Genomic DNA, 22,102 nt, shown 5'->3' with positions numbered 1-22,102 from the left:
CATCGTCATCATCATCAATATCACCATCACCATCATTGTCGTAATCATCATCATTATCATCTAACATTACACTGAATTCATATCAGGGGTTCCGCATAATGATCGTATAACTTTTTTTAAATTAAGTTTTGTATTGTAAATATTACAAACAGTTTGTAATATTAACAATACATGCAGAAGAAAAGGGATTTAGTTACTACATCTCTTTTCCTCTGCATGAATATCCGACATCGGGTTTTCCTTGCCTAAGTACGTGAATAGCTTTGCAATATGGAAGCTCTGTGTATAATTGTATTTTGTAAAACACTGATGCAGTTCGCTGTCAATGGGGGCTTACATAAAACAGAAAGCAGCCAGAAACCGGTCGAGAGGTGGCGTGTGTCGCCTAATACTAACGAGCCATAATAATGTCACTCGGTGGATGTCATACCTTTATTTTCACACTTCATGCTTAAGTCTTATATTTAAATATCACTCATTGTACATTAGTGGTGTCCACGGTAGGAATATCCTTGTCTCTTTGTGTATTCCGTATAACTTTTCAAGAAACCGACCGGAGTTTTAAGCACATTGTTTTAAGTGTAGCCAAATCATTGTATTAACTATTATCAGCGATCAAATGATAATATCGACGATAATTATAACTATGAATCATCATGATTACCCGATCACAGGATGATCATGTAAACAAGATTACGTGATTCGCGGTTCCAATCCCACCGCGGTACTAATGTACTTTGACAAGACATCGAGTTACATTTCCCACTCTCCATTCAGGTGAAGCTAATGGGTACCAGATAGGGGGAAAAAAAATCATAAACTGTTTTACCGCCTTATCATGGCGACTGTGCTACAGCCGGTAGTAAAAGTATACTCTGTATTGGCATAGTAGGGTATTTTGTGTCGCGGCCACGCTATATAAATGTACATGATATGATCACATGATTATGATTACACGACCACATGTCATCATGATTACGCAATTACAAGATTATCATGATTTTAAGATCACATGATAATCATAATCACATGTAACATGGTAATCATGACCACGTGATGAACGTAATTATACGATTACATGGTAATCATGACTGCATTAATTACATTCCGTTACATTCTGAATGTAATTATCAATTATATTATAGACTAAAATCATAATGCATTCAAAAGCAATGTTTTCTTTCTGACATGATGGCTATATTTTTGTTTGGTTTGATTTAATTACCAACAACAATTCAGCAATTTGAGCTCAACATGTTATACAATGATATTTACATACACACGAAGAGAAACCATTTTGGGGGTAAAAGGGGCCAGATTAAAGCACATGGTTGTGCTAGTCAAGCCTAACCACTAGGGCCCTTACAGCTACACAAAGTATTTTGTTACAAGTGAATTTCAGAAAACAAAACAAAACAAAAAAATGAAATTACTATTACAATCGATACTTTTAGGCCCCACTGCACTAGTTTGGCCAGGAGAGATTAGACCTCCCTGCATGGTCACTGACAGGTGGTTATCATCAAATCAGCTCTCAAGTAACATAAGGAAAAGGGGATCATTGGGGACCAATGGTCACCGATTAGGAATTAATTGCTATATAGAGGGCGCAGTAGCTATAAAAAGTGCAGTGGGGCTTTAAAAAATACTTAACAATGTCTAACAATATACAACCTTATAAAAATGAAATATAATTCTTGTATATATACACACTATTTACAAAGAGTTTCATTCATGATTTGATCAACAAATGTAAATGAACTCCCAAAACCTATTTCTAGACCTTGGCAATCTGACATTAACAGGTAACCTACTCCGAAATTCACTGCCCACAAAAGGCAATGAAAATGAATGTCGTTTTCAATTTTGAAAGACGTAATTCTCCACATGTTGACTTCATTTGGACAACAGTATGACTAGACACAGTTATGTTTATTTCAGCTCTATGTAAATATATAAAGACCCAATATATAAGGCAGTGCACGTTATTGTAATGTTTGCACATTTCGAAAAGTGAGGCACAGGGATGGGTGGTATTCTGGTAGCGCGTACTAAGTTAGCGCGCACTAAGTTAGTCCACACTTTTATGGAGTGCCTGTTGTCAACTCATTTATCCTGTACAGATTATTTTAATCCTTCAATGAAAAGTCTCCAAAAAATTAATTTTGCAATGAAATGGGAAGAAAAAGATAATATAAGTATGAACTGAATTTCCAAAAAGTCTTTGGTAGATTATCTTTGTCATGAATATTGAAGGAGGAAGATGACACCTAGCATTCCATAGAAGTGTGAACTAAAATTCTTGTTTAGTCTGGACTTAGTCTCGGCTTAACTTATGAGAATACCACATTTGATTTTAATAATTTTTGCTATTGGTAGCGTAGGATACAATGTTGTATCATGACCGAGTATTATTTCTTAATAATCTATCGTTTACGTTCATGACTGAGTGAAATGATGAAAATAATATTACTAGAATCTTTTTCATTTCATTTTAATACAAAAACGAAGTATACGCCCCATTTATAACAATCACACCTTAATATGAATAGAATATTAAAATAGTACTGAATAAACAATATACGATGATAACATTGATTTTGATGATGATAATATTGATATTTGAAATAATTATAATAATAACAACAACAATAATAATAACGAATACCCTAACTGCTAACATTATTTCAATAAATCAGTTTAAGAGCGTTTTCAATACACCATGTAGTATTGCCTATGTACACGTTAATTTTTTTCCAAATTACGCAATACGTCATTGTAATGTTCACAAGCTTCCAGAAGTGAAGTCGAGCGGGTTATATGCGACATGTGGGATTTCATGGTAGCGGTCCTAAAGTAAATGTCAAGTTTAGCTAAGATATGCCTCCATTAAATTTGAGACAGTAGAAAGACCACCACCAAAAAAAAAACACACACACAAAAAAAATCCCTTTTCAAAGGCAGGATGATTGACTGACACTGCTACCACTGCTGTAATATATTTTCAATTGCGTACATGGAACGAGTTCTGGTTCCTGTACCCACGCATCATCATGCACGTTTTCTGCAGTTGGTGATGCATTATGGGACACGGCTGTCGACACGTCGGGACATAGTGAGCAATAGATTCAATTCAATTAAATTATTTTATTCATCCGAATTAACAAGAATATATGATAATTTGTTTTGGTAAAATTCATTGTAAAATTCACTTCAATTTATTCAGCCAATCATTAAAAACAATTAACAATCACACTGGTACTGGTACGGACCCCTGAGAAGCAAAGCTTGTAAATGGGGCCCATTAACATACAATTAAATAAAAAATACAATAAAAACATACTATAACAAACAAAACAAAAATACATATATTCAAACACACTCATCCATACTATATAATATATATCCGTAAATCTGAAGTACTGTCAATAGATTACCCTGACTCTAAAATAAAATGTATGCAACGTGTAAACGTATATTCTAACAAAACATCCAGAAATATAAGCTATGAATAATGTAAGAATAGAAAGTAGAAGCCGGCACTTTTAGTAACATTAAGGTTAAGGCTTTTTCTTACAATACTGTGTACACAAAATTCTTGATATCATGTTATCGTAAGTTAATTCATTGTGAAAATAATCTCGAATCAGCTGCATCCAGTGATGTAACAAATCGAACCACGGGCGTAATCCCGGCTATCATCTTGTGTAGTTCAACATACAAATGGTAGCAAGGTTGATTATAAAGCTTATATTTATACCGTGAACAGTAGTCGATGAAAGACATAAAAGAAACCATAGCAAAAGAGCTAGGTGACAGCATAAGAATAGATAAGCACATTGGCGTATCCAGCAATGGTGGGGGCATCCCCACCAGAGGGACAGGCGAAAGGGAATGGAAACCCAGCATGAGAAAGACATAGGCCTGACGGCAAGAAGAAGTATTTCTTTGTGTGTCAAAGAACCTAAACAGCTTAGGAGGGGGGCTCTGCTAGCCCAATTCTACCCTGGATAAGCTACTGCATGCATTTAAAGGTCACTTCCACACTCCACCCCAAATATAAAAACGGCAGAATCTCCATGTCTGGTTTACAGAATCGTTTAGAAGTAGGTGTCAAGAGATCCATGGGAGACTTTATACTCGCAATTCCTTTTGGGGGACCTCATTTAAGTCGGACTCTTTTGCCCGGTTACCACTGGATGCTCGATGTTCATCTACTGTCTGCCGATAGGGCAGGCCCTTGACTTCGGCATCATGGCGATCCACCTCATCACTATTCAATCTAGAGTCCATCTCTAGCCCATCGTTGAACTCGTGCGCCAATGGAGGGTTGATGTCTCCTGAAGGCAGTTGGCCGACACTGCTGCTCTGCTGTAGTCCTGCTCCCGAAGTGCCTTCCTGATAAGTCAGATGGATAAAGAATGGTGGTTTTATAATATCATGACATAAAGTACATATAAGCTTTACATATCTGTATCTTATAAGACGTAGCACAGTGAATACACGTACTTCCTAGCTTGTGTGCATTTGCCTTCATTTACACGTTTGAAGAAAAAAAAAAATGAATAAAGAACGGACGTTTGTTTTTTCAGGTGGTTATACGTCAAATTAGAACGAGCCTTCAGAAGCATATCAACTAATCACACTGTGAATGTCGAATGCATGGTATAAAACAAGGGTGTTGGTCCCAAAAACTATATACAATGTTTGTCAAGGAATCACCTTAAAGGCAATTTCAATACCCTTTTGTATATCCCTTGGAAACGACGTTCGGATATTGTAATACATCATTGTAATGTTCGCGTACATTAGTTGATGCAGTGGGTTGTACAACATGCGCCCCTTTGGAAATCATCATCAGGTTCTTCTACTTTCTAATCAAAATATCACCAGCTTTGAATACTTGTGAGTTATGAACGAGTTTGAGTTCGTCTGTTTAGAGCCAGAATGGCGTTATTTCTGTGTTAAAGTATATGGGTTTAATAAGGCCCTTCTGGCTCCAAACAGACGAGTCGGTCTTTTATGCACTTTAACAAAAATATTAATCCCACATTATCAAATGCATGTTGTTCATATAGCAATGGTTTTAGGAATTTAGGTAGCATGCCCAGAAACTAGAAAAGATATCAATTTGATTAAGCAATTTTACTTTCAAGGTCTGGTCAGGTTTCATCCATTACGAAAACGCTCACTATAACGATAAATCGTGCCCCACACGCTCCCGTATTACTCTTATAAAAAAAGTACCATAATAACCATGGTTTTTTGTCAAACAATGATAAGCATAGGGTCATCAAACAGTGTATTTCATTGTTTGGTATCATGATTACCATGGTTTCCATGGTGGATGGTAATTTGGACAAAAAAGCCATAGTAACCATGGTACTTTTTTGTAAGGGTGTAATCCTTTTTTTTCCCCTGCTTGTGTAAATCGTGAAAGCGCTCCTGAGGACTAACCTGCACCAAGGGCTCGGGCGTAATAACACGTCCTTTCCGACCGCGGATCACTCCATAGCGGTGGTAGACGAATGCAAGAAAACCAATGGCAACAAGAAGTAGAAAGGCAATGGGCAGGGCGATGGCGAGAGTGGTTGTTATGTCATCGTCATCGTCATCGTCATCGTCATCGTCATCGTCAGGACTAAGGTTTAAGACAAAGTTGAGTAAAGGTCACGTGATCGAATATAAATGAAACTATCTGAAAGCATTTGAAAAGGCTGATTATGTAGCACATAGGAAGTGGTGTATATTGTGAGCTTTTGGAATAATCAATGTTCACAAAACATCGAGTTACTTTTGTTCAGGAATAAAGTTTCCAGCTATCGAAACATAAGAGAAATTAAATGAAAAACACGATGTTTAATTACTTAGATTAGACTCCATCGAAAGAACTATAATTTCTTCGAAACCGTTGAAACGTGAAATGATGTATACAAAATATAGAGAAAACTAGAAAGTGATACATACATGAATTAAGGGACTCAGGGAAAAACTATACTACCAAAGCATGTGGGTCGTCTTTTACAGATACTTGCCCGTTGTAGTGACGTAGCTATGGGGGAAGGGGGCACGTGGTGGGAGGAGGGGTTCAAAACATTAAAACGAAAGAAGAAACAAAACAAAATAGAGAAAGGAAAAGGAATAAGAGAAAATGACGGGCAAAGAACGCGCCTGTACCATATCCCACACCCTTTCCCCATCAAATAGCCTTGTTAATTCACATCTAATTTACATCTAATAAGTACATGTATGACCGTGTCCCCACACCCCTCCCCTGTCACAGGCACCCTAAATGGATAGACTCACGTAACGCCCCTGTCCTGCTGATGTATAGAAAATGTAGGCTTATTTAAAGAATATAAAAACAGAAGAAACTCACATGCAGGTGACATTCGCAGAGTAGGGATCGACCCTTTCACATGTATCTTCATTACCACAAGGATTGTCCAATGAACATGGGTCAGGCAGCAACTCAAAACCTGCGGATAAAAATGATTCGGAACGTTTGCCTTGCTTCATGAAATGTTAACAATTGTATATGCTAAACGTGTTAGAGCACTAGGAGGCGCGGTGGCTGAGTGGTAGAGCAGTGGTCTCGTAACCGGGATGTCCAGGGTTAGAAACCAAGTCGATGCGTTCGTCGTTCAATTGGTTGCTTACTTACAAGCATACACATGATGATTTCTTAGCAGTCAAATAACAAAATTAAAAAACCTCAAATGGATAGGAACAATAACGGGTATGTGGGAATACGAACATAAAATGAAACATTTCTGTGAATTATTTTATCAATTTAGGCGCAGTGCAGAAGAACTGATACTTATTACTTATAATATGGCGATGGGTCTGTTACATCGCGCTGGGCTCAAGAACTCATTTGAACAACGTTGGAATTCCCTTTCCTGCAGATGAATCCTTTACAAGTTGATTAGAATCCAGCCATGTGTTTTTAAGAAGAAAATGTGCAATTAATGTCACTGATGAACTTTGGGGGCGCTGCTCCAGGCCTCCCTGTGGGATACGTACGCCATTTGAACAGATGTTGATCACAATCGTCTGAGGAAGATTCCTTCCAAGTCTGGTTAAAATCCGAAAATTTGAAAGTTGAAAATATGAAAAGGTTTACCGACAATGGACGTCGGACAAAGAGCGATCGTAATAACTTATGCTACGGTCACAAAGGTTCGTACGAATCTCCCTGTTTTTCCATTGTCTTTCTGAATTTCCATTGTCTGAAAATCGTTCGTACGGCGTTCGGTAGCAGTTCGTAATGGCATTTATAACCGAGGCTTTACTTGAGCCATGAAGAAATGAAGAAAGAGAAGAAAAAATGAAGAAAAGGGGGAGAAGAAAAATAAGATGAAGAAGAAAAAAAAATGGGTATTTGTTATAGCGCACATATCCACCACGCTTCCTACCAGACCCATTAACACCTGGGTGGAGAGTGGCGAATGTAGTGACTCACTTTGAACGTCGACTCCATGGATGTTGTTGATAGAGGCTATCACGAGTGATGTCAACTGTTGAATCGTGATGTCAGTCCTAAAGGTCACGTTCAGTCTGACCCTTGCTGTGATTAGGTCAATGACGTCATCATCCGCTGAAATGGCTCTTCCATTTACGCTATTTACTTCTGGAAGGCTGTTAACAGCAATCAAGATCTAGAAAGATAAATTAATTATACATTTCATGATGCAGTTATTCAATTTTTTAAAAATTATACAAACATAACAACACTTGACATATTAAAAAGAAATAGTTTCAAAGCATTTTTTGCGCGCTTGCAAAACGTAACAAATTTAGGTATCATCAACATATAGCTGTTGACAGTTGGTCACACCAGCAGTGCAAATCAAATTGGTTCACTGCTGCTAAGACGGTATATCGTTTCACTAATCTATTTATGAACAAAATAGAGAGTTTCCCAAACTCAAGGTTTTATTTTGAGAAATGACCAATGTAACACTTACTGAATCCAGCAGGTTCTGTACCACTGTTGACCCGATGGGAACATCTGCACGTTTTCTTCGATTGTCATTCTCAATTGGTTTGCTCACGATAAATTCAATCGATACTGGATTTTTCAAAACAAAGAAACACAACAGGACCCCGTAACAAAAATATTTCAGGTCAATTCAAATTTGAAACAAGGTTTTTGATTGGTAAGTTGTCGACTGTTTTTAACAATATGTGCATGCAATAATGATTATGCCATTAGCGATTCATTGCAAACCTCTGTGTTATCTAAAATTCTTAGGGAGGGGGTGGGGCTAGGAAGCTCGATCCTGAATGAACAGTTTATTATAGATTATGGAATTTCCAAGATGTCACCATCAGATAAGAATATTTAATATTATCGAGAAAAAAAATCAGGCTACACAAGAAAAAATCCTGCAAAACGCATTTAACATTTTAGAGGATGCACGTACCATCGTTCTCCCCCGAACTGAATTTAAAGATAAAGGTGAGTTCTGCAAGGTGCTGGAGCCATCAAAATCATAATAAATTTGGCCCAGTCTTGGTAAAGTAACAAGCACTGCATACAGGAAGATGTATGCGGGAATACACAAATCGTGTCGGGGTTACTCATTTTGATTTCTTTATCTTTCTATGCTCATTACTCAGCCAGTATACATTTTCTACCAAAATTGTTTGGCAAATGACATTTATTTGTAATCTTCAACATTTAGTGTAAGTTCCGTTTGATTCTGTGAGAATTCATTTTCTTTTTTTTACCAGTACTCAAGTGTATCTTTAAGAACAAAAACAGCATTTTATTTTACGGAAATTAAGCCTTTAATAGTTGGATATATTTGTCATTGCTTGATCGGCCCAATTTAATGACCCTGACATTTTTCGACAATTATAAGAAAAATATATTCATTGTGTCTTATTCACCCAAGGTAGCCATATCAGTCGTAATAGTACTCTTCCTGTGGACCCTGAAAGTGTTTGTTACCCATCAATGACAGGTACACCTGAGCAAAGAGGTATGGAGGCCAAACGGCTTGTCCAAGGATGTAAGCGCCGATTACAGATCGAACCCAGAACCTTTCATAGGAGAATCAAGAACTTTCATGAATATTCCACAGTGCTCCCATATTACACTTACCCACACAACGAGGAAACATTTGCGAGAAACTTCCTGAGGCCGTGCAGTTAACAGATGACGGACCGTCTAGGCTATAACCAGTCGGACAAGAGAAGTTGCATTGTTGATTGTAGATCACATATTCATCGGTTGAACACGTCGGAGAAGATACCAATTCGTCAAATATAGGTACGGTGCACGTTATTACTGTGTTAATAATGAAAAGAATCAGACAAACCATGAGTGCCTTTCGAAATATTCAAACAGTCTTGCTACTAATATTCATAAACCCGACCTTAAATTTCTCAAATTCATTGAAAGGCGAAGACCTCATTCCTTGTAATAAACCCCGATCGGAGAGCATGATTTCATATTCATGCCCTGAGCTATGGATTAAGTAAATAATTCGAAAATGAATAACAGTAGAGGTCTGGAGGATACTACCAAAAACAACTTTATAAAGTCAACATATTTCTGTCAATGACCAGCGAAAGACGCCCACGAAAGAAAAAATATATATATTCGAGTATACAAAGATATAAAGATTATAAATTAATTTAATCGAGAACACGTGTACAAAATTAAAGCAAAGAAGGACCTCAAACGAATTATGTTAATTGTCGCAGGAGCAAGTTTCGTACAACCACACAATGTTATATTATAAGCCTACCGATAAACGGTTAAAGTGGATTTTTTTCAGAATAAACAGAGAGAAAAAAAGAAAAAGTTATAGGGTTCTCTCCTTCCCACCTGACTCCCAAACCTGTGCAGAAATAATAACTATAAAATATACCGAAAAAAGCCGTCCCTTAGCGTGCAAGGCGAACCCACTCGAGTCTGGTATTTGTCATCAGCGCTTATCGCCACGATCGCTCGTTCGCCATTACGTGCAAACCGGTACAAGTCTATGTACCAACTGACGGAGGGATCGCTTTATGCAACACAATGGCTTTGCGGAATTAACAATCTTTGGTTAGCTCCGTTCTACTTTTTTAAACACCTTTATGGACAGGCCGGGAATGTCATTTGAGCAGCTATCAAGAGCGGCTGAAGAAAGAAAGTTAAAGAGAACATTGTCTCTCAAGGTCCATTTAATTTCATTGTCGCCCCAACAGCTTAAACTCAAGCTATGGGACATATGGACAGATAGATATATATATATATCATAGTTTTCTAGGTCAACGGCTAAATAAAATTGAAGCCTGAAGTATAAATATCCCATGACAAATATTCTAAAGTTCTAAATTAGTATTATCTTTCAAATGCAGTTGGAATTTAGCTTTTTCATTTTTTGGCCTGCAAATGGGACATAATACCTTTAAGAGACACAGAGAGATTATTTATGGGCCATATTAAAAGTTAAATCATGGGTAAATCGCGAACATGAACATGTCGGACAATGACTATCCGCGGTTTAACTTATGTTAGAGAGGAACATACCTGTTTTTGGACAAACGCTGCCGTTGGGATCACACTCTGCAAAATAATATATAAAATATGTTATACACTGGTCAGTGTCCATGTTTTATTGTGGTTTATTCTACACTCGTATCATCATCACTATCCTTCTTTACTTTTCAATATCTTGGCTCTCTTTTGTAGTATGCATTAATATCCTTACGTTGTTTGAGTTCGTATATATGTCTAACCTTCATATTATACAAATTATTACGTTTATTTATATACTTCAGTTACTGACGATGGTCATGAAAAGATGAAATGAGGTGATAGAAAATTTGAGAACTCGCGAACATGACTCTTATTAAGATTTCTGTTTCGTATTGTAAATACACTGGTCAGTAATTTCACTTTAAAATGTAATCCAGCTAACAATGGAAGTTACAAACTGATTCAGCCGAGGACGCAGGTTCGAAACTAAGTCACGTCTTTCGGATGGTGTCGTTTAAAAGGTCGGTCCCCCAGACTTACATAATCATATCTAATTGATACACGTCTGTAAAATCCCAATACACACACCGCATTGCATGGTCGGACCATATTTGTCATCCTGACTGTTTTTCGAAAATAATAAGGAAAGAAATATTGATTGTTTCTTAATTACTAAGGGTAGCCATATCAGTATTAATTTTTAATTACCCAACAATGACAGGTATTCATTTTCACCTGAGCAGTGAGGTCGAAATGGAGGCTAAACAGCTTGTCCAAGGATGTAAGCACCGAGCAAGGATCGAACTTTTAGGAATATACCACAGTGCTCCGAAATTACACTTACTCACACAACGAGGAAACATTTGCGAGAAACTTCCTGAGCCCGTGCAGATAACAAACGACGGACCCGCTCGGCTATAACCAGTCGGACAAGAGAAGCTGCATTGTTGATTGTAGATCACATATTCATCGGTTGAACACGTCCGAGAAGATACCAATTCGTCAAATTCAGGTACGGTGCACGTTATTACTGAGTTAATAATGAAAAGAATCAGACAAACCATGAGTGCCTTTAAAAATATTCAAACAGTCTTGCTATAAATAGTCATGAACCCGTCCTTAATTTTCTCAAATTCATTAAAAGGCGAAGATCTAATTCCTTGTAATTAACCCCGATCGGAGAGCATTATTTAAAGGCGGCCTAAACTCGCCTTCCCAATTCAACGTCTTAGGGGATGCAAGTTTTTATTGGTCCTACTGGTGCCACCCAGTACCACCACCAGCCCCCTGATGCTGAATGGTCCCCTTTTAGTCGCCTTTTACGACACGCAGAGGATAAGTAGGGGTATTCTTGACAGGCCCACCCCACCCCAATTATTACATTACACATAGCTTACAGTGTCTTCTAACGCGGTGCCAGGTACCGATTTCTTTTTTTTATCATTTTTTTTTGTCTCTTTCTATCACTCTGTGCTTTTCCTGTTTTCTTCTCTGTGGCCTCAAATATTTTGTTCTTTTTTTTTCTTCTTTTCTTCCGTCACTCTCTGGCCTCAATCCCCTTTTAAACCCGCCCCCCCCCCCCCCCCAAGGCGGATCTGACAGTGATGATATATTTCATACCTTCGGCACACAAAGGTCCAGTAAATCCCGTAGCACATATACATGTCCTGTTCTCGCAGGTACCTCCGTTCATGCATGGGTCGTCACCAGTACAGTTAACTACAAAGAGGAGAGAAAGCATACCAAACAAAACAAATATATTAAGAAGGTTAATAACACGTGACTAGCTGTGAGTACAGTCACGCTTTGTTAACAATCTTATATCAAGAAAAGCAGATTGGGATTTGTTTTGTGACATTATCAAACTACAGAGAAGGATCCATGCTCTGCTTTCCCCCGTTTTTACGCGGAGACAGGGGTGATGGGAATGGGATTGGTATATGGTTTGATTTAGGTTTATTTATGATCATTGAATACGAAATACAAACATCTTAAAGCATATCAGAACAAAACACTCAAATATCATCTAAGACTATTCCAGAAAACAAAAATTAAAATGAGGATCGAGAGATAAACCACTTCCGATCATACGATATGTTCTTCTTCGGGGTCCATATATGAGTCGGGATCGGTTACACCCGTTTCTATTACACCCTTCATTGTTATCTCCTTTACATTCAGAATGCTCCCCATCCCTAAATGCACATACTTTTGCTTTGATTGTTGATATTTCAATTGAACGTTCTCTTTTTAAGTGTGGTTTATTCTACACTGCTATCACCATGATTACTCTTCTTTACTTTTCAATATTTCGTAATGTACCTCCGGTTGCTCTCTTTTTTTTATTTTGCATCACTGTCGTTTAATGTTGTTTGATTTCTTATGTCAAACTTCCCGAGTATAACAATGGTAACACGTTCCTGACGTTGGTCATGAAATTAGGTGAATTAAGACTCTCAAACATTTAATAGTCTTTTAATTTTTAATTTTTCTGTTTCGTAAATACATTGGTCAGAAACCTCTCAAGTTAAAATGAATCAAAAGTTAAGTGAACGTCAAAGCGATCTGATGGATCATTTCATGAACGTTGAAAGAAAAAATGTTGATCGTTGAAAACTCAAATAACTTAAAACGTGTTCAGATAATGTTCAAAATTACGTCGTTCAGATTACTTCAACTATGGCCCAAACAGTTTACCAAACGCTAAACCAAAACCCAAACCCAAACCCAGGAAATGGAAAAATAATTGTAAATTTGTAAGAATCAGGTACCCATATCTTATGTGAATGTCATATTGTGAAGAACAAAAATTCTTGGGCAAGGCTCATTGTGACTGCGCACTGATTGGCCAGTTGTCATCAGAACTGACACATACATGTTCTGATTTCTCATTGACTCTGTGTTAGGTAGTCGGCCGATTAACACTCACTCTACTCACTATTCTTTTCACCAACCCACCCAAACTGCCGTCAAAACATGATACTTGACTGGGTCGTAAATCTAGACATGCAGTCTAGCCTTTGTGTTTTTAATGGTCAGATTCGATGAATGCCTCTTGGTTCTTACTATTCCCAATCGGTTCATTTCCTTTCTTGCTGCTCTGTACGATCCGACCTATTCCTATAATACATATTTAGTACAGGACAGTACTAAAACTTTATTAACGACACGTTATTTTGTTGTTTGTTCGCTTACACCTGTCATTAATTTAATGGTAACAATGTTTTACCAAACAACAGTCAGCAAAATCATTTCTACTCTTTCTACATCCTTGATTACCAAATGAGCTTGTGCATAGGCCTAGATGTGTTATATGAATAGAGGGTTGTCCTAAAAGGATCTTCCGCTGAAACACTCCAACTGCATCGCTGCTGCCCAATGCAGAGCAAGCTAGGCTTATTTAAAGGCGGCCTAAACTCGCCTTCCCAGTTCAACGTCTTACGGGATGCAAGTTTTTGTTGGTCCTACTGGTGCCACCCAGTACCACCACCAGCCCCCTTATGCTGAATGGTCCCCTTTTAGTCGCCTTTTACGACACTCAGAGGATATGTAGGGGTATTCTTGACAGGCCCACCCCACCCCAATTATTACATTACACATAGCTTACAGTGTCTTCTAACGCGGTGCCAGGTACCGATTTCTTTTTTTTAATCATTTTTTTTTTGTCTCTTTCTATCACTCTGTGCTTTTAATGTTTTTTTCTCTGTGGCCTAAAATATTTAGTTCTCTTTTTTTTTTTCTTCCGTCACTCTCTGGCCTCAACTCTTTTAAGGCCGCCCAAAAAGGCGGATCTGACAGTGAAAATGATATATTGTCCTACCTTCGGCACACAAAGGTCCAGTAAATTTCGGAGCACATGTACATGTCCTGTTCTCACAGGTACCTCCGTTCATGCATGGGTCGTCACCAGTACAGTTAACTACAAAGAGGAGAGAAAGCATACCAAACAAAACATGCATATTTAAAAGCTGAATAACACGTGACTAGCTGTGAGTACAGTCACACTTTGTTAACAATCTTATATCAAGAATAGCAGATTGGGATTTGTTTTGTGAAATTATCAAACTACAGAGAAGTATCCATGTTCTGCTTTACCCCGTTTTTACGCGAAAGCAGAAGTGATAGGAATGGGATTGGTATATGGTTTGAATTGGTTTTATTTACGATCATTAAACACGAAATACAAACATCTTAAAACATATCAGAACAAAACACTCAAATATCATCTAAGACTATTCCAGAAAACAAAAATTAAAATGAGGATCGAGAGATAAACCACTTCCGATCATACGATATGTTCTTCTTCGGGGTCCATATATGAGTCGGGATCGGTTACACCCGTTTCTATTACACCCTTCATTGTTATCTCCTTTACATTCAGAATGCACCCCATCCCTAATTGCACATACTTTTGCTTTGATTGTTGATACTTCAATTGAACGTTCTCTTTTTAAGTGTGGTTTATTCTACACTGCTATCACCATGATTACTCTTCTTTACTTTTCAATATTTCGGCATATATCTCCGGTTGCTCTCTCTTGTATTTTGCATCACTGTCGTTTAATGGCGTTTGATTTCTGATGTCAAACTTCCCGAGTATAACAACGGTAAAACGTTCCTGACGTTGGTCATGAAATTAGATAAATTTAAGACTCGCAAATATTAGTCTTTTAATTTTTAAGTTTTCTTTTTCGTATAGTAAATACATTGGTCAGAAACCTCTCAAGTTAAAATGAATCAAAAGTCAGGTGAACGTCAAAACGATCTGACGGATCATTTCATGAACGTTGAAAGAAAAAATGTTGATCGTTGATAACTCAAATAACTTAAAACTTGTTCAGATAATGTTCAAAATTACGTCGTTCAGATTACTTCAACTATGGCCCAAACAGTTTACCAAACGCTAAACCAAAACCAAAACCAAAACCCAGGAAATGGAAAAATAATTGTAAATTTGTAAGAATCAGGTACCCATATCTTATGTGAATGTCATATTGTGAAGAACAAAAATTCTTGGGCAAGGCTCATTGTGACTGCGCACTGATTGGCCAGTTGTCATCAGAACTGACACATACATGTTCTGATTTCTCATTGACTCTGTGTTATTAGGTAGTCGGCCGATTAACACTCATTCTACTCATTATTCTTTTCACCAACCCACCCAAACTGCCGTCAAAACATGATACTTGGCTGGGTCGTAAATCTAAACATGCAGTCTAGCCTGTGTGTTTTTAATGGTCAGATTCGATTAATGCCTCTTGGTTCTTACTATTCCTTATCGGTTCATGTTCTTTCTTTTAAAAACTCATCTGCACATTGTCTCCTCACGATTCCCGACCTTAAACATCGCTTTTCTTGCTGCTCTGTACGATCCGACCTATTCATATAATACATATTTAGTATAGGATAGGACTTAAACTTTATTAACGACACGTTATTTTGTTGTTTGTTCGCCTATTTCGGGGCCTATTTCTGTCATTAATTTAATGGTAACAATGTTGTACCAAACAACAGTCAGCGAAATCATTTCTACTCTTTCTACATCCTTGATTACCATAGGCCTAGGTGTGTTATATGAGTAGAGGGTGGATTTGTATTTAAAGGCCAAATTTCCCACCGAGTTTCTACATGTATTGTGACTCGATCAAGGAAGCAGATCACCCAATTCGTCTCTGTGACGAATTTAATGTCTAGTTATTATACTATCACGCAAAGCTTGCAGTGGCTTCCAATACGTTTGCCGACCCGTATCTTAGAGTGGCGATTGTTTTAATCTCTTTTTTTTTTTTTTTTTTTTTACCCCGTTTTTACGCGGAGGCAGGGGTGATTGGAATGGGATTGGTATATGGTTTGATTTGGTTTTATTTACGATAGTTAAATATGAAATACTAACATCTTAAACATATGAGAACAAAACACTCAAAATTGTCATACAAAGACTATACAAGAAAAAAATAAAATGAAGATCGAGAGATCAACCCCTTCAGATCAACCAACTAGTACATTGAGCATGTAAAGGCGCTATATAAATATCATTATGTATGTACTAGATTTAGGAAAATCAAAGTTGATGCATTCTCGATCGCCGACTGAGACGACGTAAAGCATGCGCAGTGCCTTAAAATGACGTCACACGTTGCTGTCGACATGCAAATCTAACAGCCCCTATTGTCATACCTTTGTCACACAACGATCCAGTAAAATGAGCAGCACATGTACATGCACTGTTCTCACAGGTACCTCCGTTCATGCATGGGTCGTCACCAGTACAATTAACTACAAAGAGGAGAGAAATCATACCAAACAAAACAAACATATTAAGATGGTGAATAACAATTGACTAGCTGTGAGTACAGTCACGCTTTGTTAACAATCTTATATCAAGAATAGCAGATTGAGATATGTATTGTGACATTATCAAACTAGAGAGAAGGATCCATGTTCTGCTTTACCCCGTTTTTACGCGGAGGCAGGGGTGATGGCAATGGGATTGGTATATGGTTTGATTTGGTTTCATTTACGATCGTTAAATATGAAATACTAACATCTTAAACATATAAGAACAAAACACTCAAATGTCATACAAAGACTATTCAAGAAAAAAATAAAATGAAGATCGAGAGATCAACCCCTTCAGATCAACCAAAAACATTGATATGTTCTTCCTCGGTGTCCCTATATCGGGATCGGTTACTGGCACCCGTTCCTACCACACCTTTTATTGTTATCTCAGAATGCATCCAATCACTAGTTGCACATACACTGTCGCTCATAAAGTTGGAATATTTTTGTTTTTCCTCAATTCATGGAATTGTTTTAAAAATAATTTAAAATAATAGATCTAGATAATAGTATACATTCTTAGATTTTATTGAATAATAATTTGACAATGTGTGTTTTGCGTGACTGCTAAAGCATGTGTATGCTACTATGCTTATCAACTAGAGGACCTACGCCCTTAAGTCTTAAATGGCAGTAATGAGGATTAAAGCCCCACAAAAGGGCACTAATATAGCACATTGACACGGTTTTGATCCTGGGGCCTCACAGTTACGAGGTCATTGCTTTGTCACTGAACCATGACTGTACGCAGTGGGGGCTAGGGTAGGGGGCAGTTTCCATAAATTTAAAAAAAAACAGAAAATGCAATAAATTTTCAATAATTCATTGCACTTTACCTTGGTTCCCAACATAAAAAAATCCTCGGTTTGCCCATGCCTTTAGCCATAATGCATGGCCGCCAAGAGGATTTGTGTCGATGTGCTATATTAGTGCCCTTTTGTAGGGCATTAAAGAATGTATACTATTATGTAGATCTATTATTTTTAAATTATTTTTTAAATAATTCCACAAATTGGGGAAAAACAAAAATATTCCAACTTTATGAGCGACAGTGTACCTTTGTTTTGATTGTTGATATTTTAATAGATAGAACGTTCTCTTTTTAAGTGTGGTTTATTCTACACTGCTATCACCATGATTACTCTTCTTTACTTTTCAATATTTCGGCATATATCTCCATTTGCTCTCTTTTTTATTTTTCATCACTGTCGTTTAATGTTGTTTGATTTCTTATGTCAAACTTCCCGAGTATAACAAAGGTAACAAGTTCCTGACGTTGGTCATGAAATTAGGTGATCGAAAATTGGAGAATTGCAAACATTAGCCTTTTAATTATTAAGATTTCTGTTTCGTACAGTTAATACATCGGTCAGAAATCTCTCAAGTACAAATAAATCAAAATTGGTTGAACGTCAAAACGATCTTACGGATGATTCATGAACGTTGAAAGAAAAGATGTTGACCGTTGATAACTCAAATAATTAAAACTTGTTCAGATAATGTTCAGGTTACGTCATTCAGATTACGCAGTTTTGAATGTCTGGACTGTCAAATTGTAAAGGATGTTTAATTAATCGTAAGTTTCATGATGTACTTATACCATTCTTAAAACTTCATCCAAACCTGACCACTCACTTCATTCAAACTTACCAAAGCAATCTATAATCCATTGTCTACAGGATGTTCATAATCTATTAAACTCACACTTCCTTGAAAATTTATCTTACAACATGTTTGTATTGTACCAATTAGGACTTCCAAGATTCATTCAAATAAAATATCTATTACTTCGATCACCCTTGCTAGCCATATTATTGCTGTTTATTCATATCTTTCGTAACCTCGGTGTGCTTTTTAACTCACAAATTCAATACGTCTCCAAATCAGTCTGGTATCAGTTGCGTGACTATACAAAATACCTATCTCGCAGTACCACAAGAAAGCTTGTACATAGGCCTAGGTGTGTTATATGAGTAGAGGGTGGATTTGTTCTTAAAGGCCAAATTTCCCACCGAGTTTCTACATGTATTGTGTCTCGATCAAAGAAGCAGATCACCCAATTCGTCTCCGTGACGAATTTAATGTCTAGTTGTTATACTATCACGCATAGCTTGCAGTGGCTTCCAATATGTTTGCCTACCCGAATCTTAGAGTTGGGATTGTTTTAATCATTCTTTTCTTTTTTGTCTTTCTATCGCTCTGCGGTGCTTTTCCTCTTATTGTCTCTGTGGCCTTAAAATATCTTTTTCTCTTCTTTTCTTTTGTCATTCTCCCTGGCTCCGACCCCTTTTAGGCCTTGAAAAGGGTTTGGGTGCCGATTCGTGCCCACTTGGATCCGACAGTGATAATGTTATATTGTCATACCTTCGTCACACAACGATCCAGTAAAAGGAGCAGGACATGAACATGCTCCGTTCTCACAGGTACCTCCGTTCATGCATGGGTCACCAGTACAGTTAACTACAAAGAGGAGAGAAATCATATCAAACAAAACAAACATATTTAGAAGGTGCATAACACGCGACTAGCTGTGGGTACAGTCACACTTTGTTAACAATCTCATATCAAGAATAGCAGATTGGGATTTGTATTGTGACATTATCAAACTACAGAGAAGGATCCATGTTCTGCTTTACCCCGTTTTTACGCGGGGCCAGTGGTGATGGAAATGGGATTGGTATATGGTTTGATTTGGTTTCATTTACGATCATTAAATACGAAAAAAAAAAACATCTTACTATTCCCCATCGGTTCATTTTCTTTCTTTTAAAGGTAGGCTTTACTTCTTCAGCCAGAAGGGATTAGACCACACAGCCAGCCAGCGAGGTCACTGTGACACTTGGCTATCTCATTAACTCAGCTCTCATTTAACATAAGAAAAAGCGGATCATGGGGGACCAACAGGCACCGATTGGGGAAGTTTTCTATATAAAGGGAGCAAGTAGCTACAAGTAGGACAGATGGCCTTTAAAAACTCATCTGCACATTGTCTCCTCACGATTCTCGACCTTGAACTCTGGCTCCGACCCCTCTTTAGGCCGCGAAAAAGGGTTTGGGTGCCGATTCGGGCCCACTTGGATCCGACAGTGATAATGATATATTGTCATACCTTCGTCACACAACGATCCAGTAAAAGGAGCAGGACATATACATCTATCGTTCTCACAGGTACCTCCGTTCATGCATGGGTCACCAGTACAGTTAACTACAAAGAGGAGAGAAATCATACCAAACAAAACAAACATATTAAGATGGTGAATAACACGCGACTAGCTGTGAGTACAGTCACACTTTGTTAACAATCTTATATCAAGAATAGCAGATTGAGATATGTATTGTGACATTATCAAACTAGAGAGAAGGATCCATGTTCTGCTTTACCCCGTTTTTACGCGGAGGCAGGGTTGATGGGTATGGGATTGGTATATGGTTTGATTTGGTTTTATTTACGATCGTTAAATATGAAATACTAACATCTTAAACATATAAGAACAAAACACTCAAATATCATCTAAGACTATTCCAGAAAACAAAAATTAAAATGAGGATCGAGAGATCAACCACTTCCGATCATACGATATGTTCTTCCTCGGGGTCCATATATGAGTCGGGATCGGTTAAACCCGTTTCTATTACACCCTTCATTGTTATCTCCTTTACATTCAGAATGCTCCCCATCCCTAATTGCACATACTTTTGCTTTGATTGTTGATATTTCAATTGAACGTTCTCTTTTTAAGTGTGGTTTATTCTACACTGCTATCACCATGATTACTCTTCTTTACTTTTCAATATTTTGGAATGTACCTCCGGTTGCTATCTTTTTTATTTTGCATCACTGTCGTTTAATGTTGTTTGATTTCTTATGTCAAACTTCCCGAGTATGACAAAGGTAACACGTTCCTGACGTTGATCGTGAAATTAGGTGACTCGCAAACATTTAATAGTCTTTTAATTTTTAATTTTTCTGTTTCGCAAATACATTGGTCAGAAACCTCTCGAGTTAAAATGAATCAAAAGTTAAGTGAACGTCAAAGCGATCTGACGGATCATTTCATGAACGTTGAAAGAAAAAATGTTGATCGTTGATAACTCAAATAACTTAAAACTTGTTCAAATAATGTTCAAAATTACGTCGTTCAGATTACTTCAACTATGGCCCAAACAGTTTACCAAACGCTAAACCAAAACCCAAACCCAAACCCAGGAAATGGAAAAATAATTGTAAATTTGTAAGAATCAGGTACCCATATCTTACTTGAATGTCATATTGTGAAGAACAAACATTCTTGGGCAAGGCTCATTGTGACTGCGCACTGATTGGCCAGTTGTCATCAGAGCTGGCACTTCACATATATGTTCTGCTTTCTCATTGACTCTGTGTTATTAGGTAGTCGGCCGATTAACACTCACTCTACTCACTATTCTTTTCACCAACCCACCCAAACTGCCGTCAAAACATGATACTTGGCTGGGTCGTAAATCTAGACATGCAGTCTTGCCTTTGTGTTTTTAATGGTCAGATTCGATGAATGCCTCTTGGTTCTTACTATTCCCAATCGGTTCATTTCCTTTCTTGCTGCTCTGTACGATCCGACCTATTCCTATAATACATATTTAGTACAGGACAGTACTAAAAGTTTATTAACGACACGTTATTTTGTTGTTTGTTCGTCTATTCCTGTCATTAAGTTGATGGTAACAATGTTGTACCAAACAACAGTCAGCGAAATCATTTCTACTCTTTCTACATCCTTGATTACCAAATGAGCTTGAGGTGTGTTATATGAGTAGAGGGTGGATTTGTATTTAAAGGCCAAATTTCCCACCGAGTTTCTACATGTATTGTGACTCGAATAAAGAAGCAGATCACCCAATTCGTCTCCGTGACGAATTTAATGTCTAGTTATTATACTATCACGCAAAGCTTGCAGTGGCTTCCGATACGTTTGCCGACCCGTATCTTAGAGTGGCGATTGTTTTAATCGTTCTTTTCTTCTTTTTTTTGTCTTTCTATCGCTCTGCCGTGCTTTTCCTCTTATTTTCTCTGTGGCCTTAAAATATTATTTTCTCTTTATTTTCTCTTCTTTTCTTTTGTCATTCTCTCTGGCTCCGACCCCTTTTTAGGCCGTGAAGAAGGGTTGGGGTGCCGATTCGTGCCCACTTGGATCCGACAGTGATAATGATATATTGTCATACCTTCGTCACACAACGATCCAGTAAAAGGAGCAGGACATGTACATGCTCTGTTCTCACAGGTACCTCCGTTCATGCATGGGT

The 22,102-nt window shown here is 37.6% G+C and overlaps 1 protein-coding gene and 2 long non-coding RNA genes across 3 annotated transcripts; all 3 read right to left on the bottom strand.

Moving 5' to 3' along the window:
* Window positions 1–2,277: 2,277 nt before the first annotated feature.
* LOC105442380 lies at window positions 2,278–8,911 on the bottom strand. Its single transcript, XM_030988288.1, has 6 exons — window positions 8,899–8,911; window positions 7,971–8,074; window positions 7,466–7,661; window positions 6,380–6,479; window positions 5,458–5,641; window positions 2,278–4,398 (listed from the first exon to the last, which is right to left on the bottom strand). The coding sequence occupies exons 1-6, from the start codon at window positions 8,909–8,911 to the stop codon at window positions 4,135–4,137; spliced, it is 861 nt and encodes a 286-aa protein (XP_030844148.1). The 3' UTR covers window positions 2,278–4,134.
* Window positions 8,912–12,116: 3,205 nt separating this feature from the next.
* LOC115925060 lies at window positions 12,117–16,749 on the bottom strand. The gene is made up of 3 exons (XR_004064540.1): window positions 16,658–16,749; window positions 14,301–14,399; window positions 12,117–12,199 (listed from the first exon to the last, which is right to left on the bottom strand). It is a non-coding gene; the product is annotated as an uncharacterized LOC115925060 (long non-coding RNA).
* A 2,443-nt stretch (window positions 16,750–19,192) lies between these two features.
* LOC115925059 lies at window positions 19,193–22,102 on the bottom strand. The gene is made up of 3 exons (XR_004064539.1): window positions 22,022–22,102; window positions 19,932–20,027; window positions 19,193–19,282 (listed from the first exon to the last, which is right to left on the bottom strand). It is a non-coding gene; the product is annotated as an uncharacterized LOC115925059 (long non-coding RNA).

Source organism: Strongylocentrotus purpuratus, unplaced genomic scaffold, assembly GCF_000002235.5.
Source record: "Strongylocentrotus purpuratus isolate Spur 01 unplaced genomic scaffold, Spur_5.0 spur5_scaffold_17, whole genome shotgun sequence".
NCBI classification, from domain to species: domain Eukaryota; kingdom Metazoa; phylum Echinodermata; class Echinoidea; order Camarodonta; family Strongylocentrotidae; genus Strongylocentrotus; species Strongylocentrotus purpuratus.
The sequence above is the reverse complement of the archived record's forward strand: the minus strand, read 5'-3'. Positions and strand labels throughout refer to the sequence as shown.

Bases quoted from the DNA above. Each gene is read 5' to 3' on its own strand.
- LOC105442380 (XM_030988288.1), bottom strand. The intron at 5,642-6,379 runs GTGAGTTTCTTC...CTTAAACCTTAG, and splicing joins TCTGCGAATGTCACCTGCAT to TCCTGACGATGACGATGACG. The intron at 4,399-5,457 runs GTTAGTCCTCAG...CTGACTTATCAG, and splicing joins CGCCCGAGCCCTTGGTGCAG to GAAGGCACTTCGGGAGCAGG.